This window comes from Pinus tabuliformis, chromosome 5_1 (genome assembly GCF_031772625.1).
Source record: "Pinus tabuliformis cultivar Carrire ecotype Pingquan chromosome 5_1, CPIR1, whole genome shotgun sequence".
Classification (NCBI taxonomy): Eukaryota; Viridiplantae; Streptophyta; class Pinopsida; order Pinales; family Pinaceae; genus Pinus; species Pinus tabuliformis.
Genome location: NC_142305.1, coordinates 720,440,999 through 720,464,091, shown reverse-complemented (window position 1 = coordinate 720,464,091; position 23,093 = coordinate 720,440,999). Strand labels below are relative to the sequence as shown.

Here is a 23,093-nt window from a genome sequence, read left to right as displayed (position 1 = left end):
GGTCCATTGGGGTAAATGGACAGTGGTAGGACAGTCATGAGAAAGGTAATAGGAAAGGTAAAGTAAATGGGCTTGAGGTAACAAATGCCTTGGCTAAGTTGGGAACTGTTGTTCTCAATGTTTTCCGTGCAACGAAGTTTTCTTAACCTTAACCTTATGAACACTGGTAATTATGTTGTGATCATGATTATGCTAATATGTGTGTGTGTGTGTGTGCGTGTGTGTGTGTGAATGCCTGACAAGGTTGTCAAAGATCATTCTTATGGAAGAATGATTGTTTTATGCAGGTGAATGGCATGAAACGATTCCTAGTTTTAAGAAGAATCAAGTGCGTCAATAGCTCTAAAAGGTCGATGATGTTAGTATCATGTCGATATAATTTTGATATTATGTACTTATAACTATGCCTATGTTTATGTTATGGACAGGCAATGTTGAAGGATACATCAACGGAATGAAAGCAGTGTGATCTATGGCATGTTGGGACAAACATGGATAATGGGAAGAGCCACAGACCCCGGACTTGGGTTGTGGACGCACACAGTAAGGCATGGAAAGACACTAACGGCAAGGTTGCCTGGTAGAGACAGTGTGATCTCTAGATATGCAGTACTACTGTTGTATACATGTGGTACATGTTGTGTTGTGTACATGTGGTATTGATCCAGGTGGATATTGGTGGTCACCTGCCAAGTCCACTTGGACCTCCACCATTGTTTCTTTCAGCTTTTCAGTTTCCTTAATTGTAGCACAATTTACTATTTTTAGCAGTTTTTCAGGTCCTGAACTTCCGGAGCCGTTTTGAAGCCCTAAACGATGTTTTTTGGGATCACTGGGAGCAACATGGGTCCATGGACAGATGTTGCTCTTCCCAAAGTTGTAGTTCTCGGATATATCTTTCTAACGAGATATTGTGCACGTCAAACAGAGATCGTATGCCATAGTTACGACCCCCGAAAGTTGATGTACCAATTTACCCAAACGGGGCCCATAGTTTGGCGTTTCATCTTCTACGGTTAGGTTTTTGGATGTTTAGGGTTTTCCATTGTTTCTCAACAATAAATAAGCCTTCGAGACTCATTGTAACACAGTTCAAAGGCATGTAGCCGCCACATCTCTTCTCAGAGATAAGCTACCATCATCCTAGCTGGTTTATTTCCATTTCTGTTTGTAAGCATATTTCAATATTTTACATTAATGAAATGAAGTATTATTTCCACTGCATCTTTGTGTTTATGGTTATCTCTGTAATTTGTTGCGTTCCTGTTTAAATCCGGATCAGTGGTATCAGAGCGGTCTGCTTTTTCTCTATTTTTCTTTGCATGTCCCCAACGAGGTCGGGATATAAGGAGTTAGGGCTTGAATTGGTTGAACCTTTGAAAGACAAGCCTTGCAAATCTCGACGGCCTCCCATGGCGGATGAAAAGAAAGACGAGGGGGCAGGAGATCCTGTCAAAATCTTGATCGAAGAAGCCCTCGAACGACAAAGGAACGTGATGATGGACAGCTTTGCACAGATCCTTCAGCGGCTACCCAAGGGCGACGCATTGGCTTCCAATAGCTACTCGAGAAACGCCACACCATTTAAGGTACAAGTTAATTTTGAAATCCCCATATTCGAGGGTCAAATAGACGCAGATGCCGTCGATAAATGGTTAAATCTGCTAGAGGGTTATTTCTCTGTTCATGATTTTTCCAGTCGGGAAAAGATTATTTTTGCTCTTCTCAAAGCAGCCCCCCACGTCAAGGACTGGTGGGAAACCTACTGCAAGCAGAAGGATGAAAGTACAGGCTCACTATTTTCATTCGCACCCACTTGGAATTCATTCCAGGATGCCATCAAGGAGTAGTACTACCCTGTCGGAAGCTATGAGGATCAATACATAAAGTGGACCACACTGCAGCAGGGAAGGGACCAAGATGTGCCGGAGTTTACCAATATTTTCAGCCGCACCCACTTGGAATTCATTCCGGGATGCCATCAAGGAGCAGTACTACCCTGTCGGAAGCTATGATGATCAATACATAAAGTGGACCATGCTACAGCAGGGAGGGGACCAAGACGTGCTGGAGTTTACAATATTTTCCATACCATTCGCACAAAGTTGGGTATCAAGGATTCGGAGCAGCATTTGGTACTCAAATATTGCGGTTGCCTGCACAAGTACATCCAGGAAGAAATAGAATTCCTGAACATCTCCTCACTCGACACAGCATACCGATATGCCATCAAGGTCAAGCAAAAGTTTAAACAGAAGAAGCGAGACTTTGGATCTGCGAATCCGAAGCAAGGAAAAGGTGCCCCCAAACCACAAAAAAAAGGACAAAGCCAAGGCGGGGCGGCCCAAGACAACTTGCCAAAGCTGCAAGCAAAGAACAGTGCCGCGAAGCCGAAAAAGGACACGGGAAAGTGGTGTGAGTTCCATAAGAGCTCCACTCACAACACAAGTGAGTGTCGGGCCAAGCAGTCACTGGTGGCTGAGCTAAAGGTTTCAGAATCAAATGCATGTGTTCCAACTCTTGAGTCAGAACCCAACAAGGGGAATGACAAAGGGAAGCATATTATCGATGCGGAGCCCAACGCCACCGTTGCCACCACAAAGATCCAGAAGGAGGAACCTGAAGATCCAGAGGAGGAGGAGCGTCTCTTCCACTCCCAGATGTGGGTAAAGGGCTCCCCGCTACAATTCATTGTCGACAGCAGGAGCCAAAAGAACCTCATTTCGGTAAAGGTCGTGAAGCGGCTGGGCTTACCGACCATAGCACATCCACAACCGTACACCATCAGGTGGCTTCACCAAGGACAGGATCTTCGCGTGAGCCAGCAGTGTCGCCTTCCATACAACATCAAGCCCTTCACGGATGAGGTATTGTGTGACATTGCTCCCCTTGAAGTTTGTGATGTATTATTAGGACAACCATACTTGTGGAAGCGACATGCTGTGTATGAATCAAGGCCCCGTGCTGTTATTATTACTTTGGGAAATAAGTTGTACAGGATACCGGAGGTAGCACCGCCTACCACCATCTCTTTGGTTACTGCAAAACAATGCAGTAAGCTCATTTCCAAAACCGGGAAATTTGTTTTCTTGATGATACGCCCTCAAGGAAAGAAGAAGACGGTGGCCACGACCTCCAGACAAGGCCCCTCCGCACGACAACTACAAATGGACAAGGTCGTGAAGGAGTACGAAGACATCTTCACCTCCCCCGCAAGGGTTCCTCTGCACTGTCAGGTCAAGCACTCCATCGATCTGACCCCAAGTGTGCCACTGCCCAACGGGCCAATCTATCAGCGCTCCGTTCTGGAGAACGATGAAATCAAGAGGCAAATTCAGGAGCTGCTGCAGAAAGGTCACATCCGTCCGAGTTCATCGCCCCGTGGGAGCCCAATTGTGTTGGTACAGAAGAAGGATGGGACTTGGAGACTCTGTATTGACTATCGGGCGCTGAACAAGATCACTGTCCATAATAGGTACCTGATCCCATAGATTGATGACCTCCTGGACCAATTGAAGGGAGCAAAATATTTCAACAAGATCGATTTAAAGTCAGGATATCACCGGGTAACAATCGAACCCTCTGATGTGTGGAAGACTGCCTTCAAAGCCAAGGAGGGCCTTTTCGAATGGTTGGATATGCCTTTCGGATTGACAAATGCTCCTGCAACCTTCATGAGGCTAATGGATAACATCTTGCGGCCATTCACCAACTCATTTGTAGTGGTATACTTGGATGACATCCTGATCTTCAGCCAGAGTTGGGAAGAGCACCTCCACCACATCCGACAGGTTCTCCAAACACTACGACAACACAAGTTATGTGCCAATTTGGAGAAATGCACTTTTGGCATGACCCAGGTTCAGTATTTGGGATACATTATTGATGAACAGGGGGTGCATGTGGATCCAGCCAAGATCCAAGTCATTCGGGATTGGCCATCTCCAACCACTCTGACAGAGCTCCACAGCTTTCTAGGTCTTGCCAACTTCTACCGCAGGTTCGTGTTGGGATTTTCTCATATCACTTGGCCCTTGAGTCAAGTCACCAAGGGAGGAGTGAAAGCAAAATTCTTTTGGTCTGAATCTCAACAGAAGGCATTCACAGAGTTGAAAGATCGCCTCTGCTCAGCACCAGTGCTCGCATTACCAGACTTGCAACAACCATTTGAGGTCGAGACAGATGCCTCTGACTATGCTATTGGGGCAGTCCTTACTCAACACGGGCATCCAGTGGCATATCACAGTGAGACACTTTCAGACACAGTCCGGAAGTATCCCACTTATGACAAAGAGATGTATTCCATTGTGCAGGCCTGCCGACAATGGAAGCATTACATTTTGGGGAAGGAAACGGTCATCCACATAGACCACCGACCCCTGCAATTCATATAGACCCAAGGGAAATTGCAGAATGATCGCCATCAGAAGTGGTCCACATACCTGCAACAGTTCCATTTGAATATCAAGTATAAGAAGGGCAGCACCAATAATGTTGCAGATTGCCTCAGTCGACCACCGATCATGGCATTAACCACCATGCTCAACTCTTGTGGGCACGAGACTTCTGATTGGCCACTTCTCTAAAAAAGCAACCCAGAATTCGGCCACACATACCAAACACTCTTGGAGGGTCAGCATGTTCCAGATTTTAACCTCCAGGATGCCCTGTTATGCCACTTGGGTCACCTTTGTGTTCCTTCAAGCGAGCGTGCCAAGATGATTTGGGAAGCACACTACAGTCGAGCTGCTGGGCATTTCGGGGTCGAGAAAACGGTGGCAGTACTGCAGAAGTATTTCTATTGGCCGAATCTTCGACAAGATGTCGGGAAGTACATCAGATCATGCACTGCCTATGCCATTGCCAAACCGACCATCAAGAAGCAAGGCCTCTATACTCCGCTGCCTACCCCGAGTCGACCTTGGGAATCCATCTCCATGGATTACATGTCAAGTCGTCTTTCCACTAAGCATGGAAATGACTGTGTTTTTGTGGTCGTCGACAGGTTCTCGAAGATGGCCATTATGGCGGCCTGCAAGAAGAATATCACAGCAGAAGCCACTACTAAACTCTTCTTTGAATGAGTGTGGGTACACTTTGGGATCCCACATTCTATCATCTCAGATCGGGACAACAAGTTCCTCAGTACATTTTGGTCCAGTCTCTGGTCGATGCTGGACACCAAACTCACTAAGTCCACAGCCTTCCATCCTCAAACTGATGGCCAGACAAAGGTTGTCAACAGGATGATCGTACACATTCTGCGCATGTACAACTCAAAGCATCCACGCACATGGGACGAGAGCCTCCCCTATGTTCAGCACAGCTACAACCGGGCTCTCCACAGCTCGACTGGCCATAGCCCTTTTCAGGTGGGCTTGGGATTCCAGCCACTATGTCCCATTGATGTGGCCATACCATTTGCAGCTACTCACGCAGATTCGGCTCATGTCCAGTGCAAAACAGATAAGTCAAACAACTTCATTGAGCACATCTAACATATTCGCCAGCAAGTCCATAACATTCTGGAGAAATCAAATGCCAAGTACAATCAACGACATGATCAACATCAGGTGCCACCCAAGTTTCAGGTGGGCGACAAAGTCTGGTTGCATTTGCAAAAGGAACGCCTTACCGGAGCCTATCGGAAACTCAAACCACATTACCAAGGTTGTGGAAAACAATGCATTTGAGCTCAGCGTTCCTTCATTCCTTGGCCTGCACCCAGTGTTCAATGTGGACCGCCTTCGGCCATACTTTCCACCATTACTAGACACATCCGACATTGCAGAACAGCTCACACCCGCAAAGTTAAATCCAAATTGCATGGAACAAGCTGCAACTGATCGGATCATGGACACACAGATCAAGCACACTCGCCAGCAGAATATCCAACTGTATCGAGTTGTTAAAGCAGGCCAACTCCTTCACCAGGGCAAGTGGCTCACCAGGGACCAAGTTCAGTAGAAGTTTCCTCATCTCATGGAGGAACTCAACGCAATGGGGACCATTGCTTCCTAAGGGGGGAGGAATGATCTAGGTGGATATTGGTGGCCACCCGCCAAGTCCACTTGGACCTCCACCATTGTTTCTTTCAGCTTTTCAGTTTCCTTAATTGTAGCACAGTTTACTATTTTTAGCAGTTTTTCGGGTCCTGAACTTCCGGAGCTGTTTTGAGGCCCTAAACGACGTTTTTTGGGAAAAATGGGAGCAACATGGGTCCATGGACCGATGTTTCTCTTCCCAAAGTTGTAGTTCTCGGATAGATCTTTCTAACGAGATATTGTGCGCGTCAAACGGAGATCGTATGCCAAAGTTACGACCTCGGGAAGTTGATGTACCAATTTACCCAAACGGGGCCCACAATTTGGCGTTTCATCTTCTAGGGTTAGGTTTTGGATGTTTAGGGTTTTCCATTGTTTCTCAACAATAAATAGGCCTTCGAGCCTCATTGTAACACAGTTCAAAGGCATGTAGCCACCGCATTTCTTCTCAGAGATAAGCTACCATCACCCTAGCTGGTTTATTTCCATTTCTGTTTGTAAGCATATTTCAGTATTTTACATTAATGAAATGAAGTATTATTTCTGCTGCATCATTGTGTTTATGGTTATCTTTGTAATTTGTTGCGTTCCTGTTTAAATCCGGTTTAGGTATTGTGTCATGTGTATTGTGCAGTGGTTGTATCGTGACACGCATATTCATTGTGTTGTACTATGTGTACGTATATGTGTTGTGTTGTACATTGTGTATGTGTACATGTTGTGAAGGAGATTGGTCTCAGGATCCCTAGAGGTTGTGGGTTGGAGCCCTGTAACAGCTTGGGTTCCCTGGAGGTTCTGGGATGGAGCCCTATAACAGCTTGGGTTCCCTGAAGGCTATGGGTTGGAGCCCTGTAACAGCTTGGGTTCCCTGGAGGTTGTGGATTGAGATAGTAGTACCAGGAGCCCTAGACAGCGTGGGGAGAGACCAATCTTGAGTTGCTGACATTGAGGACAGAGGCGGTATAGTCCCTGGTTGCCCTTGATTGTTGATATTGAGGGAGGAGACGGTATAGTCTCTGGATTCCTTTGTTGCTTTGGACGAGAAGAGAAGAGAAAGCACTAGGTGCTTGTCGGGATTGGAAACTAATTTAGCGTGTGTCCGGAAAAGACAAAGAACAACAGCAGAAGCAAAGCACAATTTAATGATAAGTATCAGTATTTTATTTCAGTTTTAATTATGCACATAGTCTAAGATTCTGATTTATGATGGTTGAGTTTTGAACTAACTGGATGTGATATGTTTATATATGATGATTTGATTAATGAGCTAATCTAACTTGTCATGACAGGAATTAAATAGAATTGCAAGTGTACCGTATTGACGAGCTATCAATAAGCTATGATTTGAATTTATTACAATTCCTTTTGAGTCTAATGATAATTACTTGCTTGGTACAAGAAAGCATGGAAATGTCCAGTTTGGGTGGTTGGAACTGACTGCAAGAGTGTTAGCAGCAACAGTAAAAGGAATTGGAACATGCAACAGTGTGTTGGTAAAGCATTCATGAGCAGGGCCATTATGTGACAATGGTACCCAATAGTGTCCTTTGATTGCCATGAGCATGCTATGACGAGTATGATGGTTTTGAGGCAAGGATATGCCTTGACCTTCCGATGCAAGGGTACCTTGCCAAGGGATGGATCGCCTGAGGGACTAGAAAGCAGAGAAGGGGATGTTGGGGCACTTGGAAGGTGAGTGACTGCACTAAAGGGGGTGACCGAATTGCCCGAGGGACTGGGAAGCAGAGAAGGGAAGGTCAGGTAATAAATTCGTTTTGCTCAATAGCATTGTTGATTGGAATCAGAAACACATTAGGAGTGTGCCCGGGAACAATGAGCTAGTAATTGTCCACTGAGAGAACAAGTAGCGCAAGGATTGTAGTGTTGGACATTGCAGGCACACTATGATCTTAGCAGTGGATTTTGGACTTCCTGGAAGGAGGTGAATCCTGGTACTACTTTTGAGGGTGGAGGTGTGAGCTTCTGGATTCCCTTGTTGACAATGCGGGCATCATATCCCTTTATTTGTTGGTCGAAGCAAATTTGCATAAGTATATGTGTTGTCATTGTAAATACTGCATCGAGTTGGGTTTATAAAGCTCCATAAGCAATATGTTTGTCATGTTCTCAGCAATTGTCATTGTAAATACTATATCGAGTTGTGTTTATAAAGCTTCAATAAGCAGTATGTTTTGTTGGTCATCAATGTCATCGAACACCAAGGACAGTGTTCCCCGGGGGGGGGGGGTTGTAACAGCCTCGAGTTATATTTCCATGTAAAAAGGAAAAAAATCAACCAAGGTCATGGGACATGTATTCCAAGCTGAATGAGGGGCAAACATCACATTGGAGGTCACTTGTGGTTAATTAATGGCTATGGTAATTGGCAAAGGCAAGAGGCAATAAATCGCAATTTAATATAAGAAATAAAGAAAAATAGGATAAAAGGAAGATGAAGAGACACAAATATGCATGCAAGGAAAATTAGAGAGAAATTAGAGGAAAATGAAAGAAAACGGGAAAGGAAAGGAAGAGACATGAGACATCAATGATAAAAAGGCACCTGAGAATTAGTTGATGGCTTTTGCTCAGCCTTTGATCCAGTTCAGCAAAGGAGAGAGAGAACAAGCAAGGGAGCAAGCAAGCAAAGGAAAGCAAGGGAACAAAAGAGGAAGTTTGGGCAGCAACAAGTACAAACAGAAAATAGTTGTGGAATTGCAAGTAACAGTGTGCATGTGTGATTTAGCAAGCGGGGATTTGAGGCATGGTGCATGCATTATTTTATGTTTTATGTTTGTTATCATTGGCATGGGATTTGCCTAGATTGACAGTGGTTTTAGCCTCGGCTTGCCATTTCCTGGATAGCCATGGTGTAGTGGGTTCGTTATTTTGGTTTAAACTTTGGATAGTCGGTAAACTTTGGATCCTGGTGAGGTAGTCTCAGGAAATTCCCGAGGGTCAAGGGTGGAGATGGGATTTCTCCTGGAACTCTTGACGGAAGGGTGGAGACAGGAAAATTCCTCTGGGGATGGTGAAGAAAGTTGGAGGCATCCAAGCTTGTTCGTGTGAGTAATTTTTGTATTGGTTAGGTGAAATAACTGTGGCTGAGGGTTGAGGTGGTTTGGCCTCTGGAAGCCTTAGGTGGTTCTATTTTGGTTTAGCCCATAAGATCTCGCATTCATACTTGGAATATGGCACAAGGGTGATTCGCTGAAAGAGAGATTTGGATCAGCCCAATCTATGGTCGAGTTGTACGTGGAAGTCCCTGACTTGATTGGCATTTGCATATATTAATATGAGTTATCTCTTTATTGTGATCTATGAGCACATGTATTGTATTCTGGTTATATGTTGGTTACACGCAAGGTTGAATGATGTGCTCTTACTATGGATCTTGTTCATGATTTGATTAGTTATGGAATGGTTAATGTATGCATGGGCTAGAGACTGTTGTCACTAGCTTGAGAGGGCATTGAGCCTTCTTGATGATTCTCAGAATAAGTTAAGAAGATTATGACCAGATATGCATTCATGACCTATAGTTACTATGTTTACTACATATTTGACGAAATGTTTATCATTTGACTGGCATGTTTGAGCAAGTTCTACCCTTGGTATTCATTATACATACTTGTCATTCTAGAATGAGTTTTGAAGAGTTTTGGGTGGTACTGGGCAGTGGCCTGTAGGCTAGCCCTGAAAACGTGGCACAAATCTCGCAACCACACCCTCTGAACAGGAGAATTTCGATTATAATTGCATGGAGGAAAGCTTATGCATGCGGCTGAAGCCTTCCAACGCATGCACAATGGGTCAAACCTACGGTTCGGGTGTAAAGCTTGACAAGAGAAAGTTCCCGCTCAGGGAGTGATCACCAGTGGTTGTTGTCAATCACCTAGGTGATCTAGTGTCCTTGAGGGATGGCAGTATGTTTCCGATTAGTAGACCCCACTTCCATAAATAGAACTTGGAGGTCGGGTCGTGTCATAGTAACACCCAGCTCATGTTTAGCCTGGAGAGCTTGTAGAAGCAGGTAAATGTGGGATGGGGTGGTTACAGACAGCCCCTGACAACCATCGATGTAGTTGATTTATTGTGTCATTTGATCTCTACTCCATGCACCGGTCATATATCCCCTCCCCCATCTGTCAAGAACATATGTTAGAAGGTGGGCAATCCAACCCAAAAGGTATGTTTTTCATTGTGCAAGCAGGTACTTATGCTTGTTTTTCTTAGGCATTTTTGGCATGGATTATTGGGTGAATTAGAAGAAGGAAGGGCTTTGACAATGGGTTTGTTCTTTCACCTTAAATGGGGAGTTAATCCTCAATCCTAGTCCTGTGGGATCTCCCCTATTGATAAATGGTTTCAAGAAGGGAAATACTTGGGAAATCCCGATTTTGGTAGTGTGTTCTCATTTTCCCATTCCACATTTTTCATTCCACTCCAAAAAAAAGTTAAAAGCTTATCATGACCACAAGCAAAAAACAAAAAGAAAAATAATATTATAAAATGCAAAAGATGGTCGCGAGATTAATTAGCATGTGGGTAAAAGCCAAACATGACCTCTACCCTTTATCATGGCCATCACCTTGGTTCCTAAGGCCCCATCAGTGCCCCCACATCATTAAGGAACCCATGCATGTCCCAACCCCCGATGCGGGATGAACTAAGGGGTAATACCTGCTCTATATCATTCACAACATGCTCTACTTTCCTGGAGCCTTGAGAAATAATACAAAGAAAACTCAAGAAAAGGCAAAAGGAAAACAAAGAGGTGTGGAAAAACAAAGGCTAGGGTAACTCATGTATCCACGATTGCTCCCTCCTACATCTATACACCCAATATGTGGACATCCCTCATTATTGCCATCCTTGCACCTATGACATTTGGTCTTGAGACCCCTGTGACCCCATCCCAGTGTTGCACGATCCTGCCCCCCCAACCCCGGCCAAGGATCCAAGGCCGGAACCACCTCCTATACGGATCCTTGGGCGATCCTCTGATGTAACCATAGATCCAAAAATCGGATCCGTGATTCCATTGTTTTGAGGCAATTCTTGGAAATCTGAAACCGCGCAGGCCTGATCCCCGGTTCTGGATTTCCAATCCGCAGATCCGGAGGGAGTCGAGCAGTTCCATAAGGGGCCGATTTCTAATTTTATTTATTTTTCTTTTTCTGTTAGTTAAGTTGGGTTGGGGCTTCCCGGACACTCCCAAAGTGCTCCCTTGACACTCCTTAGATGCTTCCTAGATGCTCCCTCATGGTAATGTTAAATTCTTGAAGTAAAAGTGACATTCTCCTTTATCTTTCATTTTCATCCTCTTACTTAAATTTTTAACATTACCATGAAATGACTCGAGATGTTGGAGAGTGGTTCCAGCCTCATCAGACTTCATATGAAGAAATTAAAATTTCATATCCTATTCAAAATTCAGCAGGCTTAACAATTTTCAGGAATTCGAGATCAATGGGATTGTGGCATTTCAATAGATTATATCATGTGATTGGCATTTAATCAAGAGCACCAAGCCTGATATCTACCCTAGTGTTGGTGGTGTTAATTGTTGAACTCCTTTGTCATGGCCTTAACAAAAAATTACCTTTCAATCAAGTCAAAATCATTCATCAAGCATGTTAAGATTACTCTACCATAGTTTAAGGCTTCAATTAAGTAGTTTGATCAAAATTGGGCATTGTTGAGTAATATCCCTAGACAATCGAGGTAGAGGCAAAGGCTAGATAAGAGGAGAAGAATCTAGATTCTAGATGGTTGATGCACATTGCATCTAGATGGTTGATGCTCAAATAATTAATCATTGATGTGCAATGGATGCCATATCTATTTTGATTTATGTACAAATATGCATGTTTTCATATCTTCTACACTAATTTGGTATTTTGGATGTTTTCTAATATAAATGCAAAAAAAATATAAAAAATATATAGTAGATGCTTCTGAGGCATTTCGCTTCCTAGATTTTTGGAAAATGTCGCTTCCGACACTTCACTTCCAAAAAACATCCCCACTTCGTGCAACAATGCCGATTCCATTTCATCATCATTCATATGCCATATATCAATTATAGGATGTACCGAGGACTTGTCTTTCCTCTTAGGGGTTGGGAACACCTAATAGAGTCATTTATTATCCAGTCCTACCTAGGGAGGTAACACTACTTCGATATCAAAGCCCCAAATTTGAAAGGGAAACCCCATATTAAGTCTCAATTTTCCCTTGATTAACAAGCTTGGTTCACTGAGATGCACTAATGAAATATTGTACCTGATGGTGAGGATGCAACATTGGACATTATATGTAAATGGCAAGTGGTTTCATCATGGGTTGGGCAACTTAATTAGTGCCCAAGTCCACCAAAAGATCATATTGACACCCCCAGGTGAATCGTTGAGAACCATGGGACTCCCATCCTGTGTAGAGCATCATTTCACGCCATGGGCAAATTCAACACCCTCAACAGTCTACTTATTGCCCCACATTATTCATGAGATGATGCACTTGGACTAGTGTGCCTCAGTCGACTTAGCATTTAACAAGGGTGTGGCAGCTCATCCAAGGCCTAGAGGAGGTTTGTCTCACCCCCTGAGACATGGGAGGGCAAGCACCATCGTCAAAGCCATCATTATTGGAGCATTACAAGCTATCTTATCATCAGGAGACCCATGATACCAATTTTTGTGCCCCAAACACAAAATTGGGGCCCGCATGATGACTTACATGCATAGTTAGGGGCCATCCCCTAGTTCAAGATTTATGGAGCCCTCTCACACATTTTGGCACAAAAAGGACTCAACGTAACCTTCCAACAACCCTACATCAGCGTGACATCATCATTTTGGCATGCATTTGGATGGCTAATTCATATTTTGTAAAGCTACTTGGTCGGCTTGTGACCAAGGGATGTATCTTGCCCATTTTCATAATGTTGTGGGGCTTCTAGGCTTAATTCAACTTAGTAGATCATGTATAAATAGATGAGAGATCATTTGAGCTACTCATCATCATCCACTTTGGATTAGTCTTCGGATATTTTCGCACTTGTTTCTTTGGCTATTGGAGATCTTTTGGATGCATTTCGATGTATGGAAGCTAATTCACATTCTTCTTTTGAGCCATTTCTTGGATTTTTGGATGGATATATTGCATGTCATCTTGTAAGTGCCTCATGTTGATGGAATTTTTCTCTTGAATTTGTTTAATGTATGGAATTGTTGCTCTAGAATATGCTAAAATTGTGCCCTAATTCTTGAAAATTAATTTGAAAGGCTTTCTAGTAGAGTATTGCATATGTATTCAATGTATGGCATGTAATGAATTTTCCTAGTGGAGGAAAATCTTTGAACTCTCCATGAAACTCCATCATCTTTGAAGTGGATAAATGCTTAAGCGTGGTACCTAGGGCATCACTTTTAAGCCTCTTTAGAGGCGATGTATATCATCTTGAACATCCTAAGACTTCATGTGCCCAAAGGACAAGGCACTAATAAGTCCTTCTTAGTCATCTTTACTTTTCATCCATAATTTTTCCTCTTAAAATTTGGTCCTTTTAAAGCCAAGGCAAAGATCTAGGGCTTGCAGCGAAATTTTAGGGAGGAGATTTTTCGAGAATTCGAAAGCCTAAACATCAAGCTTAGGGTCTAGGCTACCTATGCTCCAAGTTTGGTGGGCATCCACTTGAGTTTCATCCATAAAATCTCTTGCCCTAGGTGTTGCTCCAAGAGGGAAACCCTAGGTTCTTCTCCCTCAACTTGAGGACTTCCTTGAAGGTTGTATGAGCTTAGTACTTGTTGAAGTAAATCATAAGAAGCCTTTTCTCTCGGGCCTTGACCTTGTGAATACCTATTACCATCGAAAAACCTCAAAACCCTAGGTCTTGTGCCTTCTTTTCTAGGGCTTTTCTTAGAGAGCAATTTGCTTCTTTGAAGCCTTGTACCTTTATTGAGCCTCTCTTTCGAATGAACTCTAGCTTGATCACTTCGTGCCCTATACCTAGTATATCTATTCTAAGTGATCACCTTCATACCCGGACTCCTCCCATCGGTGAAAATCCTTAAAGAGCAGGGAACCTTGGTTGTTGTGACAGTGGACCATTATCCCATTGTTAGCACTTAGTCTAGATCTTTGTCTTGTAGGGTTTCCCTCTCCAAGGTATTGAAAAATGAAATTAACTCAGACAAATATATAAACAACACATAATAAACCAGACACAAAATATTGGCGGAAAAGGCTTCAGCCTCATGGCTTCCTCAGGTATTCTCTCTCATTAAAATAATTGAATGTAGTGTTACAAATAAATAGATGAGAGACAGTGTCTCAAGATAGTGCGTGCTATCTTAGACACCTTTGGTTGAGATAATTTCTCAACTACACACTAACTTAGGAGAACTAGTTGGAGAGAATCTCTCCTCCTAACTAAACTCCCTAGTTTGAGGAACTAACTCTCATGATTTAATTTAATTAATTATTTTATTTGGATTTATAATTGTTTTTAAGAGAGTGAGGCTAACATTCCCCCCCCTCAATGATAAATCCAAAAAGAACAAGGAACCATCTTCCAAGTTCTCAAGTTGCTCCTCAAAAATCATATGCCTGAAAAACCGCCAAATCTGGATGCTAAAGAAACTCAAATCTGAAGAGAACATGAATCAGCTGCATGCCTGATTCATCTCTGAATGACGCTTGACAACTCCATCACGTGCCAAGCTGCAAAAGGATCCAACTGTCCTTTGCTTGAAAATAGCATCCGGTGTCCACTGACACAATTAGATGAACGCCCACTGGCGTATTTGCTGATGATGATCGCCCACTGGCTGATGATGTCGAAAAACAACTCAATGTTGCTTTTGATATGATGAAAGCTGCTCACTGCTGCTTTTGTTGTCGATCGCCCACTGGCGAATTTGTTGATGGTCACTGCTGATGAAAAATGCCCATTGGCTGATGAAGATGCCCACTGGCTGCTTCGCTGATGTTGTCGAGACTTTCAGTCTGACAACCACTTGTCAATTTCATTGACATTTTCCCCCCTTTGTCAGCTAAAAGGAGAGACAATCTTCTCCAAAATATATCTGAACTCCCCCCTTCAGGTGTAGGAGAGTTTCACTGTTGTACTCCCTCGTTCAACTGCATGAGAGTACCATCATCAATTCACTGTTGGCTGCACTATGTGTGATTGTAGTCGGTTGTAGAACTGAGACAATCTTTTGACTGTGGATGACCATTCCCAAGGATCGATCCATTCATAATGTATCTTCAATCTGGCTGATTTTTGTTGGTTGCAACATTTTTCTGAGGAATGATTGGGCTTGCCACAATGGCAACAAGGATGGAGATCAAAACACTGATCTTCCATATGACCGGTTCGTTGACAATGAGAACATTTCGGTTGGACTTCAACTTTAGGTTGCGTGCAATTCTGTTTGTCTGCAACTTTCTCAGAACCTGCTGAGGTGAGTTGTGCAAGAAATCCTGCACTGACGAACTTAATTGGCTTGGAATAATCTGGGATATGTAAGTTGGTGTCATCAGTGACATATCCTAAGCCTTGTCGATTCTTGTTATTTTGAATTTCTTCCCAGGGCTTGATGATGGGTTTGGAAGAAATTTGAACTGGAACAACTTCGACACTTGAAGCTGTTGGGATGAATGACTTATCATCTGGATGGTTCAAAGACTTGAAAGTATCACTCTTTTCTTGCAATTCATTCCTTTGAAGTTGCGACTCGAGTTGAAGAAACTCAATGGTTTCATGTGTTTGTCGTAGATGCCGTGAAAGATCAGCAAGAGTTTCTTTGCTGATGTGCACCATGTCTTCATCACTGGAGATGATCAAACTGTGAAGAATGTTTAACAACTGAATATGTTGCGCCATCTGAACTTGCTCACTTGAAATCAGGCTCTCTTGTCGTAGATGTCGTGCTGTGAACTATTTCACTTGATTTTGTTACTTGCATGACAGGCTCGCTTGCTATGGGACTTGAATGGCACACTCGCTTGATTTGTTGCTTATTGCACTTGCTGGGAACACTTGCTAGAGTTGTAGAACTTTCTTGCTTAAACTCTGGAATTCACGCTCACTTGATGACGATCGTGTTTGCGTGAATGCTCACTTGCCTTACTTGATGACTTCACGCTCACTTGAAGGAATAGCCACGCTCGCTTGATGTCGATCTCAACTTGCTTGATTGGTGTTAGAGTTGAACTTGTTTGGTTGCTTTGATGGTTGCTGCAATGAACTTCACTCTGGCTCGCTTGAAGGTTTGAACTTTGTACTGTTTTGACGCAAATTGCTTGAATGAATATTCACGCTCGCATGCAGGAGATGTGAACTTGTTGCTTGTTTGCTTTAGAGTTAAAATTCGTGCATTCACTTGATTCTACTTAAAGGAAGGGTGTCGAACACTGTCGAAAATGCACCCAAAAAATGCTTAATGATTTAATGACTCACTACAATGAATTCAATTTGACTCAATTCAAGACTTGGGTGTCGGTTTCAACCGAGAATGCACCCTTACAATTCAATGTAATTTGAGTTTGATTACAAGTTCAATAATGTTGATGTAGACTGTGCTCTGAAACGTTGAAGTTTACAGATTCATTAACTTGATTGTAGTGATGTAGACTTTGCTTTGAAATGCTAGAGTTTGCAGATTCATGAACTTGATTGTATTGAGTGAATTTGTTTGTTGAGGTAGAATGTCGATGTTGAAAACTTTGATTAGTTGTTGTATGTGTTGAGCTTAATTATCCTTCCTTGCAGCTATTTCATTACAGGTGTTGTGCTTGCTGGCATTGTATTTTATGCGTGCATGAAATGAGATCATTTACGTGTCAAAACTAGACACAAATCATAAGCAAAAACATGAAGCAATAGAAATGCCCACCATCACAAACATACAAATGATGTACCTAAGATCCCATTATTCAGTTTCGAGCAGATCTAGGACACATCAACACCAAAAAGATGTCTTTATTAAGCATTGAGCACATCAGCATTTTATCTTTACAACATCGTCATTGAGACTTCTCAAGTAATGAGAATCCACTCTTGAAATAACCTGTCTTCAAGAACTAAATAACTATTGACTCAACCTTCTAGAAGTAAAAATATTCACTTATCTCTCCAAATTTACAAAACACTTATCGCTCCAAAATTACAAAAAAAAATCACCTTATCACTCCACACCATCACTTCAAAACTCTCAACATTCACTTATCACTCAAAAAAATTACATTAAAAAACACATCTCCCCAAAATATATTAAAGCACTTTTACATACCACCCTTTTAAAACTTTCCATAAAATATTTTTTTACACTATTTTTAAAATATTCGATTACACCTCTTTTTTTTTCAAGCATGAATTAATATATTCTAAAAAATGTGCCCACTTAAATCTTCAAACCATTCGTTTATACCTTCTTCTTTTTTCAAGCATATTCTAATATAAAAATGTGCCCGCTTAAATCTTCAAACCGTAAACTTCATGCCTAGAAAACAAAACCACGTATGCAATTTTTGCCTTTGACTTCCACGCAGGCAAGTATTCCACAGTGTAGATTTTTACAGTGAAAGCTCTGCCACGGTCGCTACACGACAGCTCTTCCGCACGGTTGACTTGCGCCTCGACTTGACTCAACCTTCTCTCTGAAAAAGAATGCAACTGATTTGCATTGCCCAGCACCTCGATCACCAATTCCTAGAAATGAATATTCATGCCAAATACTCCAACTACAACAATGGCACAGTTGAGAAAAAGGGTCTCCGGAAGACCTCTACCATTCACATTTGTTTGATTCTGATTCTCTGGAAAATGGATGTGCTATTAAATTAGCGTTGTTGGTTGTTTCCATATCAGGATCTCTTGTTCCACTTTCCCATTGCGACAGCATGCAACAACCAACAGGCAACCAACGCTAAAAGGTAAACTGCGAAAGGAGCGATGACAGGATCCTTTGAATTCAACAACACTTTATCTGAAGTAATAATGGCCTTTATATGCTCTATATTTATGACAATGGCGCGCTCTCGCCCGAGAATTGTAGAAGGACAGGAAAGCACAGGATTAAGAATGTGTAAATCTCGAGCAGGTTCTGGATTTCATGTTGGTTCCTAGCAGATTTGAGCCTTGCGGTCTCATCCAGTTATACACCATGCGATATGGCACGGTACTTATAGTTGCATCTACAGGTGGATTAGTGGATACAGTGCAAGAGGGAATGTAAAGTTGCAAGCAAAACATCAATTGTGTAGATTTATAGTTGTCGCACTGTTGTTTGTGAACAGGAGATTGAAATTGTTTTGACTGCACATCCAACACAAATAAATAGACGGACATTGCAATACAAGCACCTGCGAATTGCACATCTGTTGGAATATAATGATCAAGTAGACCTGGGCCATGAAGAGCGGGAATTTGAACAGATGCAGTGATGAGTTGGCAAAATTCGCATATGAAATATTAGAAGCAGAAAATCAATATGAGGAGCGGCATCAGGAAAATGGGTTTCGAATTCGAAACCAACTGCAACCAGACTCGGACAATTTTCACCAACTCTGGCGAGCCCGGAGGGCGTAAACAGAAAAATTCCCTTTAATGTCAGTTCTTTGAGAAACTTACAGTTTGAGAGCGCGTCGAGGGACTCGTCCGTCAAATTTCTACAACTTTGACAGACTCTTCTCGTCAGATCCCGTTCTCTGCTTCCTCTCTTATTCCGCAGGTTTTCGCACAGCAAGTTCTTGAATTTTTGTCCCTGTCTTGATCAACGATGCCCCTTTTCTTTGAAGAAGAATACAGATTAATATATAAACTCTACAGTTCCGATAAGCTCACTTTCCATTGATGTACAGATTTATAGTCTCTCCACCATGGCTCTAATACCACATATTGAAAAATGAAATTAACTTAGACAAATATATAAACAACACATAATAAACCAGACACAAAATATTGGCGGAAAAGGCTTCAGCCTCATGGCTTCCTCAGGTATTCTCTCTCATTAAAATAATTGAATGTAGTGTTACAAATAAATAGATGAGAGACAGTGTCTCAAAGTGCGTGCTCTCTTAGACACCTTTGGTTAAGATAATTTCTCAACTACACACTAACTTGGGAGAACTAGTTGGAGGGAATCTCTCCTCCTAACTAAACTCCCTAGTTTGAGGAACTAACTCTCATGATTTAATTTAATTAATTATTTTATTTGGATTTATAATTGTTTTTAAGAGAGTGAGGCTAACACAAGGCCAGCTAGATTTTGTTGTAACATTTTGGCTTCATTTCTAGGGAGAAGTAAATCTACCTTTAGCAAATATTTACCTTCTTCCCTAATAACAATATAAATCCTTATTTGGTGACTCCATTGGAAGAACGAAGCCCTCGTTTTTCATTGAGCTTCAACGTTCAATACTTGTAGGGTGAAGCAACCATTCCTTAAGGCAATTTTCATTCACCCTGGCAACTCCCATGTCATTGATATATAAATACCAACAAAATGTTGAGTGAGTTGTTTTTTTCCTTGGATATAACATGGATCCCACAATACCCAAAACTGGAATACATGAGGGATGTGCCAATATTTGACGGGGATCCACTTACAGCAGCCAATCATATAGTAAAGTTCATCAGGTATATTTCAAGGCTCAACATAACCTAGCACAGTTAAGAGCGCTTGAGCCAGAGGCGATCTGGGATGGGTGACCTCCCGGGAAGTCCTGGTTACCGGGTGCAAGCCCCGGAAGTGACGATTGACGCTATGTGATTTATTTTCACTAGTTTCAATCCCACTTCTTCACCCCTATGAGCATCACCCGATGCAATGAGTGCTAAGTGAACTATTCAAATCATGAGAAATTAGTCACTTACGACTACCTCTCGTGGAAATGGTCATACGTGAATGACTTACTTAACGCAGTTGAATCCCAAAAAATGATATCTAATATAATGCACTGCGTAAACCCCCTATACTTAAAAAAAAAATATATATATATATATATATATATATATGACAATTTAAGTTTGAAGTTGGCAATTGTAACTCAATAGTAATGAATTATGAATATGATGCTTCATGAAAGTTGAAAGTTGTTTCATTTCATTTCATTTTATAACATTTCATTTCATGTTAGATATTATTTGTTGTAATGGTTACACTCCGCTTACAAGTACAACTTTGGTGATCAATGATGATAAATGTTATATATTGAATTTGAAAGCTTGAAACTTTAAGATTGATGAATCATGAGATTCAATATGTTGTATGTTACTATATTACTAACTTGTGGACGTGGTTGATGAAAATTATAACTTCTAGATGATTGGTGTTATATGGTTCAATCTATGTTTTTTATATATAATTCGTCATCCTACATGTTTTTGTTGACATATATGTATCAAAATATAAAATATATATATATATATATAAAACGCTCCGAGATTCGCTCCCAAACCGGGAGCTTCTGAAAATGTCGCTCCCGCACCCATTTTCGCTCCCACTCCCAAGTAACACTGGATCTAACTCACTAAAGTAAATTAAATTACTTTTCATCAGAAAACCTTAGCCCAATCGCCAACATTAATCAATAAATTAATCAATGTGTTTTTCCTAAGTTAAACTTAGGAAAGAGATCATAGAAGTCACTTACTCAACACGAGCAAGTACCTAAAGAGACTTTTGGACATCTTCAACATGCTTGACACCTAGCCTACCCAGAAGCACCTGTTCGAGCTAGAAAGATTGAAGCTTTGTTGATTTTTGTGACCACGTGCAATTGATGTTGAACATTAGCAAGACTAAGGCCATGGTATTTAAAGCTTCTAGAATACCACATCATATTCTCTTTTCTTTTACAAAGGATGTGAAATTGAGATCACCACAAGTTACACTTGTTTGGAAGTCCATTTCATAGTGCCTCTGTTCAATCTATGGCCAATGTCCCAACCTCAATTCTGCAAAGCGCTAGGTCTCTCTCCATGTTTGTGCACCAACGTTTCTCCACACTTCCATGACATCTTAGCTAAGACACTTCTTTTCAACACAACCATCAAGCCAACTATTCTCTGTGGGGTTTTGTTCTAGGGCCATATCACACTGCTTGTTGATTGGGTCCACATTGAGGCAATATAGTGTCCCATGCTACAATTGTTGATTCGATGGGTGAACAATACAACAAGCCATTGTGCAAGTCTAGTGCCCATCCCACATGCCTCATGGGTATTTTTTGACCAATTTCCTTTCTTCATAAGGTTTGATCCATGGTTGATTTAGTACCCAAAAAAATAAGTATCCTTACCTAGTTCTTTGCTCTTGAATGAAGATTGCCCTCGCCCTCGCAAGACAAGGAAGAGTTTGGTTCCTTGAATCCTCCTTGCTACTTCAATGTAAATGTATTCCCCCCTTCAACTATTCTATGGATGCTCTTAGCCATCTTCTTCCCCTTCATCAAGGGGATTAAGGACAACATTTAACAACAATGTATACAAGTTACTTGGATATCCTTCAAAAGCAATTAGCCCTAAGATAGTCGTCTACTTAGAGCATTTTTTTGAGTTGATAACAAGGAGGTGGAATTTTATCATACACCTCAAGTACACTCAAGTATTTCCCATGAGAGCTAAGCATACTCCATCCTCTAGATAGGTCAGATCAACAACCTAACATGGGCTAGAGCCATATCACAAGATCCTTTTCTTTGGCCTCGACTATTAGGATAAGGTTTGCTCACATTTATCATGTGCCTACCAAGATCGTCCAACTAAGCCCTCTCATCCCTAGGTGCTCCCTAGATAACATCACTAGATAGTCCACTAAATCATTCCCAATGCTTGACTTTGTGAAGAATACTTCTTGCTCCTCACCCTTTACCCCTCCATTCTCTCTTAAACACTTCTATTTGATCTTTTTCACTCTCTCCTTTTTCTTCTTTTTGATTTCATATTCAAGTCATGTTTTCTCATTTGATCCTATTGTATTTTGTTTCATGTTTTCAAGATTGTTTACCCCTACAAATTATTATTATCCATTGTAATGTTTAGCCCCATTAACCTATATTTTGTCATTTCTTAGATATTAATAAAATCATCTTATCTTCTCTTCAACTGTCCACCAAACTTGCTTGATGTCCCTATGTTTTTATGTCATATTCCAATCATGTTTTCTCATTTGATCCTATTGTATTTTGTTTCATCTTTTCAAGATTGTTTACTCCTACAAATTAGTATTATTCTTTGTAATTTTTAGGCCTGTTGACCTATATTTTGTTCATTTGTTAGGCATCAATAAAATCATCATATCTTCTCTTCAACTGTCCACCAAACTTGCTTAATGTCCCCATGTTTTCCCCATATGTCATATCCATTTGTCCCCTCCAATGTCTAGTTTTCCATAACATTCTCATAACTAAATATCTATTGCAATATGTTCTATGCATGTCTTTCATTGTCTTGCTATGATAAGGAGCTGAAATCTACAATTACCTACTATGATAAGAAGTTGAAATCTACAAATGCACTAAAATCTAGAAACAAGCATCAGCACAGTGTCCACTATCATTAACACATTAATTGAAGAGTCATGTAGGAATGAAAAGATATCAATCACAAGAAGAAAAATGAAAGAGAGAATGTGCTTTCCAACATCTTATATTACATCCCTTATATGGTTATAATTTCAAATCAACACATTTAGCAAAAGTGAGAGCCAAGGGAAAGACGACATACGGAAGCGCATCATGGGCTACATAGTCAATTTGATATTTATCAAGGAACTCCGGAGTGATCACCCATGGAGCATCTGGGATAACCTCATCAACCCATCTGTATAAACAAAAAACATATTCTACAATGTTAATTTCTCACCATATAATATTACGAAATATTTCATGATAAAAGTTATATTATTATATACTAAGAGTCAAACTACGGACAAATATCACAACAAAGTCATTTCATGTAACCCTACATAGTACATGCAATCTAGTTATCATATGTTTTATATCTTCATGTGGGAGAAAGTTCACATTAGTGAG

At 41.3% G+C, this 23,093-nt stretch overlaps 1 protein-coding gene across 2 annotated transcripts in view; it reads right to left on the bottom strand.

The window, feature by feature from the left end:
- Positions 1 to 23,093, bottom strand: part of LOC149166945 (choline-phosphate cytidylyltransferase 2-like) — a 156,648-nt gene that overhangs the window by 79,454 nt on the left and 54,101 nt on the right. For both annotated transcript variants that reach the window (XM_089432831.1, XM_089432830.1), the window contains exon 4: positions 22,786 to 22,881. In XM_089432831.1, coding sequence (XP_089288957.1) covers positions 22,786 to 22,881 — 96 coding nt within the window. The remainder of the gene's footprint in view (positions 1 to 22,785; positions 22,882 to 23,093) is intronic.